Here is a 20,370-nt window from a genome sequence, read left to right as displayed (position 1 = left end):
ATTTTTAACATTTTGTGATATCCTGAGAAGCCTCCCTATGCTATGGGAATATGACCAGAATACACCCAGCTGGAAGCCAAGTTAGTCAAGTCTTCTCAAATTGTGGACAATGACAAAGACTAATTTTCACTGCTGGAAACACGTTGGCAATATGCCTGAATTTATAGTATTTGTTTCATTTTTTTAGAATGAAAATCTCTCTAAAAGTGAATGCAATGAGTCCAAGTTAGTTATGTGCCTCTGTCAGAAGATCTGTCCAATCACCTTGTAACAAAAAGTGGACACTGAGTGTGCAACACTCTCAAACTCTGGGCAACTATTTCGCCACCACAACTTGAAATTGATTACAGAATAGGAAAAAAATAGTACAATCACAAGCCAGACACATTTTTTTGTTTTAGTTTTTTTGTCGTTCAGATAAAAGGAGATCCAGGGCCTAGTTTTACTTTAGTGTGACAGAGCAATAGCTTGCTTTGAGTTAGGAGGTAAGTTTGGCAAGACAAGTGTGTTGGATGCCTTTTTGGTTGAGCTGATATAATCTGTTTGTTCACCAAACATTATTCCAGGAGGTGCATGAGATGAGCCCTACATTATTCCAAGAGAATTTTTAATTTAAAAAAAATATATATATATATATATATATATATATATCGGTATTTGGTGTCCCTGTATCAATATAATATCACCACAGAAAATCACAATATTATACTGTATAAAATTTTCCCCCACCCCTACTAAATATAGTTAAATACTATTACTCTTTTGATTCAAGACTTTTCATTTATACACTGCATAACACTTCTTTCACCACTAGATGTCATATGTCAGCTATTTTACAAACTATTAAAATACCGTTATATGAACTGCCATCTAACAGTGGCTGTCTCCCAATTCAGGGTCTGCAGCCTTAAAGTACGCATTTCAAGGCCGATTACGTCACAGCGGCGCGCCGAAGGCTGTCCCAATTCAAAGGCTGCTCGAAATGCGGCCCTGAAATGCGTCCTTCATTTCCCTGAATTTTAAGGCTGTGGCAGTGTAGACTTCGTGGTCCCATATATCCCACAATTCATAGCGCGGAAGTCGGTGTGGAGAATTCTGCCGCAGACTGCAGAAGCGGAGCGGCCGAAGAGTAAACTGTGAAAAGTAAGTACTGAATATTATGTCACTTATTTATGTGCAAATGTTTAATAACGAAGAACATTAAAACATTACTGTTGGCCACATGTCGGCAAAGTTATGTGACATTAGTGACGTTTGTACTAACTTGGTTTTAAAGCCTGTACTTTAAAATATATGCCGTTCAATAGCTGAGCTTAATCTTACAGAGAATGATCAAAGCTCATGTAGAAAGAAACAAACAAATGAACAAAAGATTTTCTCCTTCATTTCTGTCAAACAAAGCTATGACACGTTTCCAGCTGTTAGTATCATGGTTGCTAGGCAACCTGGGCAGCGCAAAGGAGGCTTTTTTTTTTTTAACTTTATTGACAAACAACAGTATCAGCGCAACGGAGGCTAGACCGTCCCATTTCACAAGCCTCGCACTTCCGGCCTTAGCGGTCTTTGAGTACGCGGCCCTTGAGGATCGTTGAGGCTGCGTACTTTAAGACTGCAGACCCTGAATTGGGAGACAGCCAGTGTTGATGTGCTGATAGTGTAGCTCCAACCCCCCCCCCCCCCCCCCCCCCCCCCCCTCATATTGCTATGACATGAAATGACCCTAGTGTCTGCACAAGCTTTTCAGTACTGAAAATATTTCCTGTTACGTTTCTAAGCAAAGATGTGGAGCATTCAAAATCTGCTGTTCATCTTCTGCAGTAAGTAATTTAAATAAGTAAACAGATAAAGATTAAAGTCAGCTGTATACTAACATGTTTTAGTATTAAGCAACAGTAAGTGAAGCTCTGTCTCGGTCTTCTAATTTCTTTATACAGCACTAAATTTGCTAGTAAGAAAGCTGACCTGACAAAGTAAAACATGATCTTTTCACATTATATTTTGTCTTCTTAGTTTCTCTGAGATGTGTGACCAGTGCAGTGGGGATGATCCATGTGACTGGATATGTGGGGTTAATGTCTCTTGCTCCTATGATCAGAATTATGTATCTCATAAGAAGTACCTATGTAAGAACGACTGTGGCAGCAGTGATGTTCTCATTACAACATCACAAGCAAGCAAAACCAAATAATTAATTTATGATGACAACAGTGCACGAATCTTCACAACAACTGTGTTTGATCTTCAATCTACGGATGCTGGAAAATACTGGTGTGGGGTGACGAGAACTGGAAAAGATATCTACACTGAAGTCAAGCTGAAATTAGTACAAGGTAAAAAAAAAGGGGGGGGGGGGGGCATTGTAAAAGTCAATTATAGATTGCTAATAAAAAAAAAAATATCACAACAAATAAAGTTAAAGGGAAGGACTTCAGTTTCAGGTTAATAGAAGTTTGCATTTCTTTAAACAGTGGTATGTGAGTACATGACTCTCTGTATTTTTTGCTGCAAAATTGACCTTCTGTAAAACTGCACTTTAACTTGGAGAAAATCACTTAAGTCTTATATGTAATAGTTTTGTGGCTGTAACGTATCTTTTGGTGTTGTTTACCTTCTTGACAGACAGCTGCTGTGACACTGTGACCAAAGTTCAAAGTTATGAGGGATACTCTGAGTCTGTCAGTTGTCCGTATGAGTCTCAGTACCAGAACAGCCTGAAGTACATCTGCAGAGGAACACGGCCCTCCACATGTCTGCAGCAGGCACTGATCACCTCTGACACCAAACAAAATGGGCGATTCAGACTTGATGATGACAAAGTGTCAGGAACATTCACAGTGAACATTAACAGTTTGACTCGTAATGATTCAGGGTCATACCTCTGTGGTGTTCAAAGAAACTCTGAGCTGGATGTTTTCACTGCTGTTGAGCTGGAAGTTGAAGGTAAAAAATCACAGTAATAGCTCTTTACACCAGCGCCAAGAAGACATTATTTGCTGTCAAATAGTCTCTAAGAAACTTAAATATTTGATTATTCTGAAATAATGTTTCTCTGTCAATCTGACAGAGTGGTGCTGTGTCAACTCAACTAAAATAAATGGTACTGCAGGAAATCCACTAACTCTGCAGTGTCCTTATCCTCCACAACACTGGGATAACAGGAAGTTCCTCTGTAAGGGAGACCACCGCAACAATTGCTCAGACATGGTGACGAGTCAAAGCAGGTTCACACTGCAAAATGATGCTGCTTCCAGCTCTTTCACAGTGAGGGTCACAGAACTGGAAGCAGCTGATGCTGGGACATACTGGTGTGGGTCAGACTCACAGTGGAGAGTTGGAAACTACACCAAGATTGAGCTGTCAGGTATGCTGGACACTTTTGTGTAAGATAATACAATTTAAGCCACGTGTTTGTTTTATGTTGGTTCAGTTGTCTGAAGAGTGAATAAGTAAAACTAAAACTGTCAATATGATGTTCACACTCAGCACAAAAAATAGCAGCACAAGAAATAGAACTACCAAGAGCCTCACTTACCACAGGTGGTCTGAGACCACAAAACATTTTTGTCTCTCTGGCAGTCATATTCTAACGTACACTGTACAGTCAATATTTTCATTTGTAATAAAACTTAGTCATAACAAACCCATAAGTGGCTTATCCCATGTAGATTTTGTTGAAATCTGAACACTTTGCATATTTAATTAAGTCCTTAAAAATTTTGTCTTCATACTATAAAAGTTTTCAGACTAAAAAGCCGCTGATGTAAATAACAGGGTTGCATTTTTCATACTTTTTTAATTTGTCTTTTTCCAATTTTAAACTCTCATAACAGCCAAATTAATATTTTTTGAGTAGAAATTGATTTTTTTAAACTCTCTGTGCCACAAACTCAAGCCAGAATTTATTTTTAGAACATGCTTTTTAATGACGACCTGAGCATTAATATCACGGGAATATGGAATATATATCAATATACATAATTTCAATATAAGAAAATATCAATAATAAAATTCTACCAATTTAATGTCTATGTCATACAAAGTATATGTCAAGTATTTGTACCTTGAGTGTTTTACCTGCTTCAGGTAAAACATTAAATAAAGAAAACTTCTGAGAAAAAAAAAAGTCCATTTTGGTTAAACTTTTAAGGGTAATATCATTGTGTAGACATCACTGCATGATGACATGTAATCTTGGCATCAACACTAGTCTCTGCTACAATATCAGGAAAATAACTTCTTAAAAGGACATTTTAAACATGAAATCTAAACACAAACAGTAAGAACATTTGTGTTTGGTCAATTATCTCTTTGTTTTAACAATGTTTCTTGGCAATAAATCTTATACTGTAGGAAAGCCTGTTTATTTCCCATATTGGGCCACATTTGTAAGAAAAATGCAAATGTGAGTTGAGCAGCAGGCTTGAGTATGTGGTTTGTGTCAATGGAAAAATTGCCAAATCTTCTCTGCCAATACCAATCAGCTTATTCTGCTACTGACTCATGTTTTGTTTTGACTCTTGTCTGTTACCCCAAGTGCTGATAACCACGTCACTGATTACTTCTTGCCTGATTGGCAGCACCTGTGAGCATAGACCCTGCAACAGCAGTCATTAGTACCATGTTTGTCTGATCTGGATAGGGCCCGTGCCACAGGGCAACTTCAAGCTGGTGTTCTGCAAAACCAACCTGCTCTACCTCCTGGCTGTAGCTCAGGTTCGATCTTTGGCTGATCTATGGCTGCATGCCAAATATCCTTGGGCAAGATACTGAACCCCAAATTGCTCGCCGATGCATGCACTGGAGTGTGAATATGTGTTTAGAAAATTGCTATAGCAGAATCACTCTATTTACCAAGTTGCAGCATTATCTGGAGTAAGCCCTAGGACCATCTCAAAATTGAAGACCAAGTTTCATATTATGTCAGAGGGATTTCAGAGATCCCAAAAAGAGCATACTACCTCATGTTGTCAACATTTAGAAACTGTAGGCAGTCTTTTACTGATTTGCATTCAACATTTGCAGGGCAATATGGCCGACACCTCCTTACCCAGACAATATGGAACAGACTGCACACAGCCACTCTCTCGTCTCATAGTGCTGTTTGCACTGATGGCAGCAAAATGTGCACTCATTCTTGAACATGTGGAGGAACACTATGTTCAGCAATGACTGCGGATTCTGATTTCGGGAGTCGGATCATAGGATTAAGTTATGGAGAAGATATAGAGAACGTTACAGTAATTCCTGCACCCTTAGGTTTTGGTTGAGGCATGTGATGGTGTGGACAGACAATGCTATGCCTTGTTTTAACTAACGACATATTAAAGACAGAAAATAATTTAAACAAATCAAATGTAATACATTCTTTTATAAAACAATTTTTTTTTTTACTAATTTAAAGTGGAAGTTTTTGAGGCAAAAGAAAAGTTAAAAACTTAAGGGTTGAGTTCCATATTTTCACTTTTTAATCAGTAAGTCATATCTGATGAAATGTTTTCTTTTACTAGACATTGTGTAAAAAAATAGAAAAAACAAAGTCTGACTTGAAATGAATGTGGTAACAACACTAAGAATCTTCTTCTCTTACAGTCTTTTTGCAGCACACCAGAAAAATCCCAGGTAAAGCTATTATAGAAAATATAAACTGCATATGTGTTTCTGTTAGTGTGCACACCAGCTGAGAAATGTTGTGAGACCAAGTACCTTTTCACATTCAAGGTTAACATTTGTTTTGTTTATGGTTATGGTTTCATGGTTACAGTACATGAAGTAAGTCTATGTCACACTGAAATCTTAAAACATCTGTGAGTTTGTGTTAAGTTAAAATAAACATAACTATTAACAAAAAGAGAAGTGAACATGAAAACATCTTGGAAGGCCACATTTCTCCACTTAAGTGCATGAAAATAAAAGTGTTTACTTTTATTGTCTTCTCTTTTGGTTTCTGTTTTTCAGATGCAGCACTCTATGTGGTTTACACTGTACCTCCTGTCCTGCTACTGATGTGTCTCCTAGTTACGGTTTATAAGAACAGATGCTCAAGAGTTAATGGTATCTTTTACAGTCATGTACACATGGACATGCTTACACTCAAATATAGATGCAAATATAGATGCAAATGAAGTACAACCACTATGTATACTATGTATTTTCAGAAGCCGATGACACCATGAGCAGAAATACACCCAAGGAAAAAAACATAGAGGAAGTGATGGGGGCTGCAGAAAGTGGAGTAAGAAAACTAAAGTGTAAAGCATTAACAGAGTTGTATGCATAAAATATAAAAATATAAAAGAATTTGGCACAATTGGAATTTGTAATTATGTGTACATTTTTATTTTTGATGCTGAGACAATGATAGCAATTTGACATCGGAATGCAGATAAAGGTCCTGCTACAGCTATGAACAGCCTCACACAGGCTGTAGTGTGGCTACAATGGTGGAATAACTCAAGGGCAGTGAGATGACTAAGAATGCAATTGGAAATTGAATAATTTCTTTGAATGGAGTTTCTTTTTTAAAAATTGTGAATGCAACCTTTTTTAATTGCATTACCTCTTTAAATGCATATTCACTAGCTAAGACCACATCGTCAGTAATGATGAGCGATAAAGGATGAGGAACTATGAACTGGTGCTGCGGTTTGGGGAAGGGCTCGAAGGGGAGTGGCAGCAGCTCCCGGGCCAGGAAGATCCCCATGTACTAACGAGACGTGAAAGAAGGAAAAGAAGAAGAGAAGGAAAGGGGGGGGGGCATGAAAATGACAAAAGCAGGTAAGGGGTGAAGGGGGCATATATAGCTTGAGGCCAGAAGGGGCATGAATGAGGTGTGGTCCCGCTCCTGAAATTCATAACTGGTAGGCTTGTGACGACCATCGGCCCAGGAGGAGGATTAAGTAGTCAGGAATTCCCTTGCGGGAAGCAGAAATTGCAGCGCCGAAGCAAAAGTAATGCCCAGAGAAGAGACTGAGAGGAATCCCGGATGACAAGAGAACTTGGCGAAAGTGTGAAAGAAACCATGATCTTGTTGGGATGTGGCCGGATTCAGTGATGAACAGTGGATCTGAAGGTAAGGCGTGCTGAGATTTGCTGAGGTAGAGGTACTGGGTTAGCGATTCAAAGGGGCTTAAAGGTGAGTTTATTTTGAAGTAGTCTATTGGAATGGGGCTGCCCGATGGGTGGTTTTGCTTCGTTTGAGGAAGAAGATGAGGCAGTCTTCGGAAACTGGGTGGAAGTTGCTTAAACACGAGTGAAGATCTGGTTGAAATTTCGACGATGAGCAGGTAAATTTGGAAAAGGGCAAGAAGCCGAAGAAGGCAAGCAGGAAAGTGGCTTTGAGTGTGCGTGCCAGGAAGTAGCCACCGTACTTCAGCCAGATCGTAGAGATGCAGCGATATAGAAGATCTGAAGTTAGGGGTGTGGGGTTGCAGAATGAGTATGACGTCGGAGACCTTTTATGAGTAATGGTATCTGGGATGACGTAATGGTTGAGCATGGGGAAACTGTGAGCATTTTGGCGAAGAAATTTATGCCGCCGAGATACATCTTCATTGTGGGAATTTTGATGCTTGGAAATCGGAAAGCATAAGATATGAAGCCGGACATAGTGACAAATGACAAGACGGGAAGATTGAAGTTACTGTGAATGAACGGAACATGTTCCAAGCGGTCTAATAGGTGGACAAAGTGCTTGCTGCAACACTGTTTATTATCGCTTCTTAGGAAAGGCTGGTGAGTTCTTAGATGCTACGGTTTAGATTTCGAATGTCGTAGCTGAAAATGGAGGAACTGGTGTCAAAGCTGACTCTGCATGAGGGGCCAAGGCTCTGAATGTCTGGAGGGAGAGACAAGACAGGGACTCAGCAATGAAATTGAAATGCCCTGGGATGTGTTATGCTCTAATTACGAACTGGTCAGTGACTGATAGCCACGTGAGCCGAATGAAGTGCATGATGGAAGGGGAATTGCTTTGGCCTTTGTTGATTATGTCAATTATGGCAAGGTTGTCTGAGTGAATGGGGATTGATCTTATTGACAATTCGTGGTCCCACAGTATGGCTGCAATGACCACCGGGTAAATTTCAAAAATGGCTGACGAAGGCAGGAACCGCTCCTGGATATATTGGCGAAACTCAGGAGGCCAAGCTGAAGAGAACCACCTTACGCCGCAATAACCCCCAAAACCGGCAGAAAGGGCGGCATCTATGTAGAGCTGAATGTTGTCAGGGTGGGACAGCTGATCATCGTAAAAGAAAGTAATGTCGTTCCAGTTAGCAAGCAGAAGTTGCCAGAGTCGCAGTTTGGCTTTGGAAGAGCTATCCAGCGTGATGGAAACAAGGAGTGATGGTTTAGATACTGCAAGTGAAAGCAAGTGAGAGATAAAGAAGTGTCCCAAAAGAGAGTGTAGTTGTCGTGTGGAATGTGGAAATGAGGAGAAAATTTTGGAGGAGAAGAGTGAAGCAACTGAGCTTTTCGATAGGCAGGGAGGCCTGGAAATGCTTGGTGTCGAGGGTTATGCTGAGGAACCCCAGGGATGTTGAAAGTCCCTCTGTTTGCTCTTCCGACAGTGGAACATCGAGTACAGAGAAGACTGATCACAGAGTGGATAACCCCCGAGTTGGCGGTGACATGGGAGGGGGAATGACTAGGAAATCATCGAGAAGATGGACCAAAAGTGGCAGTTTATGATTGTTGGAGAAGATCCAACATAGAGCTTTGGAGAGTGAGTTGAGGGCTGCTTTTGCAACCAAAGGATAGCCTGACAGTGAGAAAGCAAGCATCCCTCCACTTGACTCCGAACAAGCACCAGAAATCAGGGTGAATTGGCAGGACCTTAAAGGCACTTGTGATGTCGGGTTAGGAGGAGGAATTGCTGAGACCAGTGAAAACTGACCAGTGTTAGTTTGAAGAAAAGGGGCCTGGGCTAAAAAGCTTGGCCATGGGCTGCTTGAAGCTTCACTGACGGAAGTAGGAAAAACTGCTGGGTTAGAGGGATGTATGGTTGGATGCCTGGTTGTAAGAATGTTAGCTGAAGTGTTGTAGAAAGGAGCTGAGGTGAGAGAACCTGGCAACCCGGTGCCGAGGTTTGCTGCGGAGTTTAGCAGAAGAGGGATGGGTGGCTGAGAACCTGGCAACCTGGTGCTGAGGTTTGCTGCAGAGTTTAGCAAAGGAGGTATGAGTGGCTGAGAACCTGGCAACCCAGTGCCAAGAGGGTTCACAAGAGGGTTTGCTGAGGCGAGTTGCGAAGGAGGGATCGGAGACCACAGAACTGGCAACCCAAGCTGAGTGCCATGCTGAGTAGGAGGAGCAGCTGAGGAGGGAGCGTGCGAAGTGGTGGCGGGATGCGGCAGATGGAGACGCATCTCAGAACGATCTGGAGTGGAGCAACACCGTGAACTTTTGCTGGAGATAGATCTTCCTCTAGTAGTGGTTTGGAGGTCCTAGTTTCGTGGAGATGGAGAGTGACCAGAGCTGCTGTATTGTTGAATCGAGTGGAGTTCTGAGGAATGGATACGGCGGATCTGATGGCTGGTAATTAAGCTCTCTGTGGTAGCTCCACTAGGATGTTTAGATTGCAATTCCCAGACTGCCTGGGGAATATCAGATGGACAAGGACTGAGGTCTTGGTCTGACAGGCTGAGCGACAGGAAATCCATGATGACCAGCAAAATGGGTTTATAGGATTCAAGCTCTTAGAATGTTCATGATGTTCTCTGACGATGTGGGGTGCTCGCATGAAAATGAGAACAGCAGGTATTGGTGAAGGGGGCATATATAGCCCGAGGTCGGAAAGGGCGTGAATGAGGTGTGGTCCCACTCCTGAAATTCAGTTGATATCTCCACTTATGCCACCATCTAACACAAATGACTAGCAGAAAAAATATGTTATATGCTGTAACTCCGCAGCAGAACAAACTGTTGCAATTTGTCACAGCTTAGGTAATTGTATAAATCAAGGTTTCTCCGAGCTTTCATGGCTGGGTGCTAATTAACCAAGTAACTGAGAAATATGCAGCTAATTCACACAACAAAAGAGAAGTGCTCCCTTGGCCTGTTTTTAATCTGACTTTGACTGGTGATAAATAAGCTTATTACACTGGGGCACTTAAGAGTGGCTCTTAAAAAACGTACTATATTATGTGCCATTACATTCATTATCCTTAATTGTAATTCCTTCAGAATGGTTTCTATATTATGGTTACTATAAATCTGGACATGAATGCATACTGCAATGAGTCTCACTGTCAGAGATACGCAACAGAAAGCAGCTACTCTGCCTATAGCATAGGTGTCAAACTCTGGCCTGCGGGCCAAATTTGGCCTGCAGCCTAATTACATTTGGCCCGCGAAGCCATACCAAATTACTATTAGAGCTGGCCTACTGGTATTATACAGCTAATATATATATTGTTTAGTATTAAGCTTTGCTTGTTCCATATTCAGTTTTTCAGCAAAATTTGTTTGAGTCCATAAGAAAAGATTCATTCTTATATCTAGAGGAAGATTTTTTTTTTCAATAAATATTAATGTTAGCCTGCGTCTTTGTTCCAGTTTTGAATTTTGGCCCACTGTGTATTTGAGTTTGACACCCCTGGCCTATAGTGTTAGCGTAGAAAAAACACTTTTCCAACATATGTCCATCATAACCCAGATCTGTGCAGCTTGTGGGGTGACTAAATTCATCTATTGGCTGGACTTAGACAACCAAAGATATAGAATTCATGTGCTGCTGATAATGTAAGTATTCATGTTTTAGAATCTGTTTCTTTGCAACATCTCTGTTTAAAATATTGTTGTTTTGTTCTCCCAGTCTTCTAAACAAATTGCATTTATCCCATGTAGTTGTATTTTCTTAAAGTTTCATAGTGTATTATGAGTCTGGACAGGCACATATGTACACTGCAGCTTGTTTCACTGGTGGAAGCATGAGGCTATTTTGGCTACAGAGCCAGTGTAGACAACATTTTTTTCAAAAATGTTTCCATAGCAACCCAGATTTCTGCAACATGTATCATTAGTTGTTCTGTTTATTGTGTGTTGATTCATCTTTAGATTTATAAAAATCAAGAAGTTGTGATGACATACGTACAGCAAAAAGTCTGCAAAGATGGAGGTGGAGAGGAAGGCGTCTATGAAATCATGACCGCAAACGCAACAGAAGACATCTACTGTAATGGAAATTTTCAAAAAGCCAACAGAAGATAAAAGAGTTTGTATCTGTGATCCATATCTTTCCTTTCATTAGTTGTTTATTTACAGTGGCCCCTAGAGACAAAGAATGTACAAACTCCAAAACACGTAAAAACTCCAAAACACATAAAAACTCAGAAGCACGTACAAACTCCGAAGTATGTACAAAACACAACAGAAGTGCTCCAGGATGCTAAGCGCAGTGTTGAGCTTTTGTTACCTAGTGGCTACACAAACCAGGAAGTACCAACGACTGGATTTGGTGTGTGGTAGTAACAGGTAAATGAACTTTTTTTTTAAATTATTTGAATATATATGAGTTCTTGTGTATAAATACACAAACAATACACATATGCTTTCAATTGTGTAATTTAAGTGATCTAGGAAGCTCTGTTTGGGAAGTTCAGTTAACGCTAGAAATGTGTTTTGGAGTTTGTACATGCTCTTTGGAGTTTGTACGTGCTTTGTCTCTTGGGGCCACCATATATATTTATATAGAAACATATATAAATCAAACCACGACATTAGTAATTCCTTTTGTGCATAATTTTATATTGTTGTTAATAATAAATTAATTAAAGCAACAAAACAACCTGAAGAGCCGGTTGGGAGCCGAAAGATCCGGCTCTTTTTAGTGAGACGAGCCGAAAGAGCCAGTTCTCTAAAAAGAGCCGGAAATCCCATCACTAATGTATATATATATTAGGGGTGGGACTCAATTAAAAAAATTAATGAATTAGACGCTTTGTAAGTAATTCATCTTTATTAATTGCATTCATTCAATCGCACAAGAAAATTTGCCCCAAAGCACAAATGTCTTTTTTTTATTTAAAAGTGTTTTAGTGGGTGACAGAATGAAATAATGGACATGAATATTGTAAACTCAAGCACTTTCAATTTATGGGGGAAAAGGATTTAAACTGCATTTCAATGCAAAACAGAGAAGAAAAAAATAATATCCCTGGCAGACTTAAAAAATAAAGTGTTATCTTAAGTAGTTTAAGTACATTTTCAAAACGGTATTATCTTTAAATAATAATAATAAAAATTTCAACGTAAATTGCAGTGTTTCTTCTTAAAAAAAAATAAGGCAGAAACAGAAAAGATTATTTGGCCAGCTTCACTTTTAAACTGTGAGTAACCTTAGTCAAAATTATTTTGTACAGTACATCGAAGATTTTAGTGCAAAACGTAAAAACCCCATTGGAGTGACAATACGTCCATGCTTTTTTACTGTCTGTCTCTTTCAGCTACTCAGTTACTTAGGCAAACTAGCCTGTTCACATTTTCAGAGCTCAAGGCAGCTCTCTGTTTTTGTTACTATGTGACGTGCAAGTGAGAACAGTCTCTCACATGGGACAGAAGTGGAAGGACGAATCAAATACTTGCAGGCCAGAACAGCTGATGGTGGATCCCTGTTCGACTGGACCACCACTGCAGCGGGCAGTCTGTCTCGCTGATGGTGGATTCTGCTCTGTACAAACTCAGGGACCTGTTACACAGGACTTCCTCATCTGAATCAGAGTCTGAAGACAATGAAAAGAGAAGGAGGCTCTTTGTCTTTGCTGGCTCCTTTGTGGTGGCATCTTTACACTGTTCCTGCAGCAGGGCCTCAAGGCTGGTCCAAACCTCTTCTTGCTCTCCACTTGCAAGACACTTTAAATCCTTAAAGTGTGGGTCAAGCACAGTAGCTATCTGGAGCCACTGATGGTTGAGTGTAGCTGCACGTAGGTCCTTTGTGAAGGCAGTCTTAAACTTCACCATGTAATTTGAGTCATCATGGACCTCCATGGTCTGAAGCAGTTCAAAAAAGTAATTATTAATCTAAACAATAACTGTCAACTATAGAGCTTTTTGAAGAAACAGTAACAATAAGTTAAAAAATAGTTTTATTTACCTGCATGGATCAAGGACAGTCGCCAGCTGTTGGAGTTTTACCAGCTCTGATGGAGTTAAAAGGGCTAGCTTGCTAGGTGGATTTTATTTGTCTAAAGGAGCAAAAACAGCCTCTTGATTCATTAGTAGATGAGAAACCATATCCAGTGTTGAATTCCACTGTATGGAAACATTCTGTATGAGTGGCTCTTTCTGTTGCCCCAGTCTTGTTTGCTCCTGGTGTAGTTCCTTCATATTAGCAGGGCTGTCTGTAATGCATCTAATTTTGCTTGCTTTTCAGTTTCATAAATTGAAAATGAATTTTACTTGAAATAAGCTTCCAGCATAGCAGTTGGAAAGTTGAATCATCTGACGCTAACTGTAGCCCATTTTCTAATGCGCTATCGTCTACCACTGGTCCAGAGCAATCCATTTTGGTCCTGAAGCCAGTCATTTTATCAAGTTTGGGCTGCTGACACATTTGTTGGTACTCAAACTGCTAACACTAACAGCTCCCACAGTTTCTGTGCTCGCTGCAACAAGCTTTGCATTTAGATGGTACCGTAAGGTTGAAGTGCTTCGGTGAAGCGCTCACATTGCAAGATGATGCTCCCATCAACTCTTTCTAGGTGAGGATCACAGAGCTGAAAGCAGCTGATGCTGGGATATACTGGTGTGGGTCAGACTCACTGTGGAGAGTTGGAAATTACATCAAGATTGAGCTGTCAGGTATGCTGAACACTTTTGTATACAATATGATAATACAAAGAGTAGATTTGTGTGATGCGGTGTGCTTGTTCAAGCTCCGTTGTGTGAACAAATAATAACCAAACTATCAGCACAGTGTTCACACTGTTCATACTTCATCACAAAAACCTTGTTGCCTCACACTTCAGGTTAAACTGTGTTGTAAGTATTCACCTTTAGGGGAAAAAAGGGAAAACAAAAACAGTTAAAAAATGATAGTTTTTCAACTTTTTGAACTAACAAGCTATAGATGATGGGCACCTGCAAATTTGTAAAAAATAATGTCATAAAATAAAGTTGCTAAGAGCACCAAGAGTTCTTTGCATCCCTGTCAAAGCTATTATATACATATATATGTATGTATATATAAGTGTCTGATAGTGTTTACTTTTTCTGAGTGTTGTGACAAGTACATTTCCATACTATAAGTTATGGTGTTTTCATGCTGTACACTTGGTTTTGGCTGTGATTCTGGTAATGGCTTCACGGTTGCAGTAAATGAATGTACGTCTAGCCAGTATGTTGTTTCCAGTGATTAAGTTAAGGTACACATAAGAAGTAATAACACTTTCATGTTAGCCCATAGTTCAGTTATGATAAGTCCAGGGCAGGTTTTTTTTTGGAAAGTGTTTGCTTTTACTGTGTTATGTTGTGGTTTCTGTTTTTCAGATGCAGCACTCTATGTTGTCTATATGCTACTCCCTGTGCTGCTACTGACATGTGTCCTAGTTATTGTTTATAAGTACAGATGTTGCAGGGTTGAAGGTATCTTTTACAGTCAAATACAAACACAAACCCTTACGTTCAAATGTGAAAGCAAAAACAGCATAAACACATCTAACGCTGTGTGTTTTCAGAAACTGTTGCCACCATGAATAGAATTACATCCAATGCAAGGAGCTCAGACGATGTGATGGGTGCTGCAGAGAGTGCAACGTCTTAACAGAGTGACGTGTCTATAACACAAACTACCATGTAGAGAGATAGACAAGATAGATAGATAGTTACATTCAAGAATTTATACACTAATTACGGCACCGGTTAAATCATATTTGTAACAGAAAACAAATCAACAACAGGGGAAACTGTTGGTCTGAAGAGTTGTCAAAGTATTGGGTGCTTATTATGCAAATGATTGAGAACTATGCAGATATTTCACACATCAAACACTTAGTGATATAAATAGCTTGGAATGTGTGATCTGATGACTTGGAGCAGAAGAGTGAAAAGAGAAGTGCTCGCTTGGCCTGTTTTCACTTCTCTATCAAAGTGGACATGTTGAAGAATCAGTGTATCATAGTGTATTCTTTCATTGTGGAAATTGTCCCACAGGGTGTATTTAGAAAAACCTTGAATAAAGAATTTATGTACTGTTCTATTTATTACCCTTAATTGTGAGGTTAATCAGTAAAAGTTTTCATGACACTGTTATGAATTACTGTTATGGAAAGCAAACCACTGTGTTTGCAACTGTGGTCCAAGCTTTAGCTTTCAAAATCTACTCTGTTATGATAAAATTCAGGAAAATCATAAATGCAAATTATCAACAGTGTAAGTGAGTGAGTGTAAAGTGTATAAATTATATAAAGTGTATAAATAAGCAAAGCAAAATTAAGCAAGATATGTGGGCAAATAATAATTAGTTTAACAGTCAAACAGTCTTTGTTTGTTTGTTTGTTTGTTTGTTTGTTTGTTTGTTTGTTTGTTTGTTAGCAGACCAATATCATGAGCTTTAATATTCTTTAATCTTCTTCAGAAGAGCCAAAATAATCAGCTTCCTTCAAAGTCACACTTTCAGTGTCACAGTGAGCCCCCTGCTGGTGAGTTAGTGCAACACGAAATACAGGTCGGAGTATACCAAAGTTATAGATGTATTAGGGAGCGGATGCAAAAAAAAAAACTTTCATTTAATTAGAAATCCCTGTCTTCAATTAATTCAATACAAAATACTACATAGAGTACACTTTACATCTTTACGTCTTCCAACAACTGCTCACACTGTCAAGCCAATACACCGGACAATTACATCCACGGTCTTTGGTTCTGTCCACCAGTTCAGAAGTTTTGGGGTGAAGACTTATCAAAGTGTCTGAAATGTAACATTCCAACTTCCCCTTTAGTGTGTTTGTTGGGCAACTTAGATTATGTCACTACGGAAACGCATATAGCCCATATGGTTTTCACTGCCCTATGCATACCCAAGAAAACAGTCCTCATGAACTGGAAAAATAAAAATAATCTTAATTCTAACCAATATAGAAATTATCTAACAGATTACATTAGTCTTGATACAGCCTCTGCCACCACATCAGATCAATCGCTCTGGGCTCCTTTGATCAGCTCCATCACCCAGTGGGGGTGGGGTGTTGTAGTTTGGTCCCATCTTCACTGCTGTGATTGGTGTGGGGGTAGGGACAGGCTTGGGGCATCAGGGGATTACCTAGGAGCATCTTCCTTGGAGGGCTCAACCCGGGGTTGCGGTCATGACCTGTTACGGGCTCTGGTGGCTCTTAGATGATGGTTTCCTTGTGGCTGCGTGCAGGGTATACAACCTCACCTCTGGTGCCGGTGCCCACCTCTCAATTTTAAATACATGTATACATGGAGGGTTCTCGGGAGGGGCTATACACTAACCTACTGCTCTCTGGCACGTAGCTCCATCCCCTCCTGGGTTTTAAATGCACATTAGAACACACATGCGTCAACACTACATATGAGCGGGCGGAGGGAGGTTTGGAGTCTTCACACACCCCCGTTCTCTGTTGCCCATTGGGGTGGGGGGGCAGGGAGGAGGAGTTGGCCGTCCGATTGGGATCTGGAATGTGGGGCCTCCCTGCTGCTGCAGAGTCAGGAGCGGTCTGCTTGTCTCCACCCCAGGAAAAAGGGTGACACCTCCTGGGTCTGGGTGCAGTTTCCTAATCTAGGGGCAAGGGTACCTAGACCAGGGGTATAGAGTACGTTTGGGGAGGGTGATTGTGTGTACAGTGTCTACTTATGTCTGTCTCCACATTGGGTGTGTGCTGAGTATTTGCATATGTGTGCATGGCGGGGCAGATGGATGTTTGTATCTGTGTGTGCCCGTTTGTCTGTGTCGATATATCAGGTCGGGTATTAGACACCACCTCTCTAGGGACATCTCAGGCCCTCCATGGTATGGAGGCCTATCTCCCCTCACCACTCCCCCTGCCAGTGGCTGACGCCGTCAGACATCGGTGCATTAGTGGTTCCAACAATAAAAACAAAGGTCAATCAAATGGGCCAATACAGCAAGGCCGGGATGGTCCACTTGGTAAAGTGAATCCTTTGGGCATCTTTCTTGGCCTTTAGACAATAATTCTGCAGGCGGGAAAAAGAAAAGAAAAGAAAGAAAATTTAATTTTTCATTTTGACAAAAGATGATTTAGAATCTTTCTGTGAAATTGTGAAATGACTGTAGCAGAAAGCATGTCACAGCATGTAACTGTAAAATATAAAAATTACATAGCAGATATTTCACACTAGCCATAGTGCTAAACTTTTTGCTAACATTCTGCTAACATTTTAGGCATTGAACACCAGAGAGTCTTCTGTTTTGAAGCTTTTAAGATGTGTAGAGGAGCCACAGTATCCAGAGTTTTACAAAGTGATGCATTTACTTGATGTCCACACAAAATCAGATAAAAGAATAACTATTCAGATAGAACATTTAAGTAAAAGCCATGAGAATGATAGATTCTAAACATAAAGCTGATTTTTGAGTTTTCAGTTAGAGCGTACAAGGCTAAGTGTCAGCCTTTCATCCTTTAGTAATAGTAGTATCACCTTGTCACATAGTTATATACATATAGGAAAGCTTCACATCTGTGTTTCCACACACAGTGAGACCTGTGAGTAGGCCAGAGACATCCAGGGTGTTGGATAGATAGGCATTGGGTGCCTGGTGTTCGTCTCTGTGAGGTAGGGAGGTGACAGCATGGTCGTAATTCTCCTGGTTTCAAGGATAAACTGAGCTAAACATATATGCATGTGAGATAATGTGATGGCAACATGTAAGAGTTGTGGAATATCTTTTTCTGTGTGTTGTATATAAGAGATCAGTGTGGCATCCATTTTCAGAGACCACTTTGGCATTTCACCAGAGTGCAATCTCCATGTTGCAACGTGTGATTAAACCCATTCAAAAAATACCCTCACCAGGTGTTTGTAGTTTATTTTAAAATTTTCACACCACCTCCCCAGCCCTGTGCATCAACGATTCTGAAAATTTGTGCGACTCATGGCTTTTCTTTCAATCTAATATAGTCCTCCTGCTTTAAACAGGCTTCTGTAAGGGAGAATAAACCAATATGGTGATCAATTATTAATACATTTCCAAAGCACAATTAGCAGATTAATATTGCTTTCATATTAACACATGAGTAATAATAAAAAGAAATTATAAACCTCAAATGGGTCATTTTTCTGTACCGAAGGTGTTGGATTTTCAATTCTTTAAGTATAGTTTCCAAAATATACTTAAATAATTTTTGTGAAATTTCATTGTGCTGTTTATGTAATGCTTCTAAATACTTTCACCACTAGATGGCATATGTCAGCTATTAGACAAATAATTGAAATGCCTTTAAAGGAAGGGCCATCTAAAATGTTCCATCCCCTATGTGCTGACAGTCTAGTTCTGCCTGAAATGACCACTGTGTGCACATAATTCTATTTAGACGAGCCAAAGGAAAGATGTGGAGCCTTCATAACCTGCTGTTTACCCTCTGCAGTAAGTTGTTTAAATGACTAGATAAGTGAACATACAAAGATTAAAGGCAGGTGTAGATTAAATAGTACATTTATCTGTTTTAGAATTATGGAGCACACTCCGCCACACACTCTGTTGGGTTTGTTTATTTCTTATAAAAAAGCACTTACATTACTCGTATGAAAGCTGACAAAGCATAATGTTTTCACATTATTTCTACAGTTGCTCTGAGATGTGTGACCACTGCAGTGGAGGTGATCCATGTGACTGGATATTTGGGGAGTATGGTTAAAGTTTTCTGTTCCTATGATGAGGGTTATGAATCATATGAAAAGTACCTGTGCAAGAATGACTGTGGCAGTTATGATGTTCTTATTACAACATCAAATCCAGTGATAAACAAATACAGGATCCATGATGACAAAACCACACGAATCTTCACAGCAACCATCTCTGATCTTCATTCTGTGGATGCTGGGCAATACTGGTGTGGAGTGAGCAGAACTGGAAGCGATATCTACACTGAAGTCAAGCTGGAATTAGTCCGAGGTAAATAAAGGCTTGACAAAATTTAATTGTACATTGAATGCGAATACAATTCATAATGAATGAAGTTGAAGGTAATGACAACAGTTTCAGGATAATAGTATTAGCAGATAAAGAAGTCTTAAATAGAAATGTGACCGTTGACATCGGGGGGGGGTCAAATGTCAATGTGTACAGAACAGCAGAGGTGGGAAGTAGCTGTACTTAAGTACAATAAGGTGCACTTAAATAAGTTGAATCTGCACTTCAACTTTTACTGGAGTATTTTTCAACACTAGTTGACACTCTTTACTTTTACCACCTCTGAAGAACAGTAACAACACTGTAAATACACCTACACGACATATACATACAAATACATTTACAAATACAAATAAATTTAAACTGTCATAGAAGCATAGTAGCTGTTGGGAAAAAAATGCAACTTTATAAAACATCTTACAAAGTTTTATAATGTGATTGCACTGAAAATGATTTAAGAATTTAAAATCTGAAAACTGTAAATTCAGGATAGAAAGGGTGATGGCTGAGAGCATACCTATATGTAAAAAGAGTCTGAATGACGTGAAAATACAAACCTGTCTCTTCTAGCTATTCTGTAGCAGTAGCACATCTTCTGATATTCTTTACTTTCTCGACAGACAGCTGCTGTGACACTGTGACCAAAATCCAAAGTTATGAGGGTTATGAGTCCATCAGTTGTCCATATGAGTCTCAGTACCAGAACAGCCTGAAGTACATCTGCAGAGGAAATCGGCCCTCCACATGTCTGCAGCAGGCACTGATCACCTCTGACACCAAACAAAATGCACAATTCAGACTTGGTGATGACAAAGTGTCAGGAACATTCACAGTGACCATTAACAATTTGACTCAAAATGATTCAGGGTCATACCTCTGTGGTGTTCACAGAAACTCTGAGCTGGACATTTTCACTTATGTTGAGCTGGAAGTCCAAGGTGAGAGGTCTTAGTTATACCTCATTACATCAGCCCTAAGATGGCACTGGTTTCTGTCAAACATTCTCCAAGAAAGTTTAATATTTTTTGAGTATTGAATATCTTTTGTCTTTCAATCTGACAGAGTGGTGCTGTGTCAACTCAATTAAAATAAATGGCACAGTAGGACATCCACTAACTCTGCGGTGTCCTTATCCTGCACAAAACTGGGATTACAAGAAGCTTTTCTGTAAGGGAGACCACCGCAACAATTGCACAAACGTACCCAGTCAAAGGAGGTTCACATTGCAAGATGATGCTTATTCCAACTCTTTCTTGGTGAGGATC

General features: G+C 39.9%; 1 protein-coding gene and 1 pseudogene across 2 annotated transcripts in view; both read left to right on the top strand.

The window, feature by feature from the left end:
* Positions 1-1,780: 1,780 nt before the first annotated feature.
* Positions 1,781-11,341, top strand: LOC146385101 (polymeric immunoglobulin receptor-like; annotated as a pseudogene). The gene is made up of 8 exons (XR_014800369.1): positions 1,781-1,817; positions 1,972-2,330; positions 2,620-2,940; positions 3,065-3,361; positions 5,590-5,619; positions 5,956-6,051; positions 6,156-6,232; positions 11,053-11,341. The product of XR_014800369.1 is annotated as a polymeric immunoglobulin receptor-like (transcript).
* Positions 11,342-18,522: 7,181 nt separating this feature from the next.
* Positions 18,523-20,370, top strand: part of LOC146385100 (polymeric immunoglobulin receptor-like) — a 4,148-nt gene continuing 2,300 nt past the window's right edge. Inside the window, exons 1-4 of the mRNA XM_084929913.1 lie at positions 18,523-18,559; positions 18,761-19,087; positions 19,726-20,043; positions 20,168-20,370. The exon at positions 20,168-20,370 is cut by the window's right edge and continues 94 nt beyond it. Of these exons, the coding sequence (XP_084786039.1) occupies positions 18,523-18,559; positions 18,761-19,087; positions 19,726-20,043; positions 20,168-20,370 (885 nt within the window). The remainder of the gene's footprint in view (positions 18,560-18,760; positions 19,088-19,725; positions 20,044-20,167) is intronic.

Source organism: Perissodus microlepis, chromosome 6 (genome assembly GCF_051167445.1).
Source record: "Perissodus microlepis isolate ML-2025 ecotype Zambia chromosome 6, ASM5116744v1, whole genome shotgun sequence".
NCBI lineage: Eukaryota > Metazoa > Chordata > Actinopteri > Cichliformes > Cichlidae > Perissodus > Perissodus microlepis.
The sequence above is the reverse complement of the archived record's forward strand: the minus strand, read 5'-3'. Positions and strand labels throughout refer to the sequence as shown.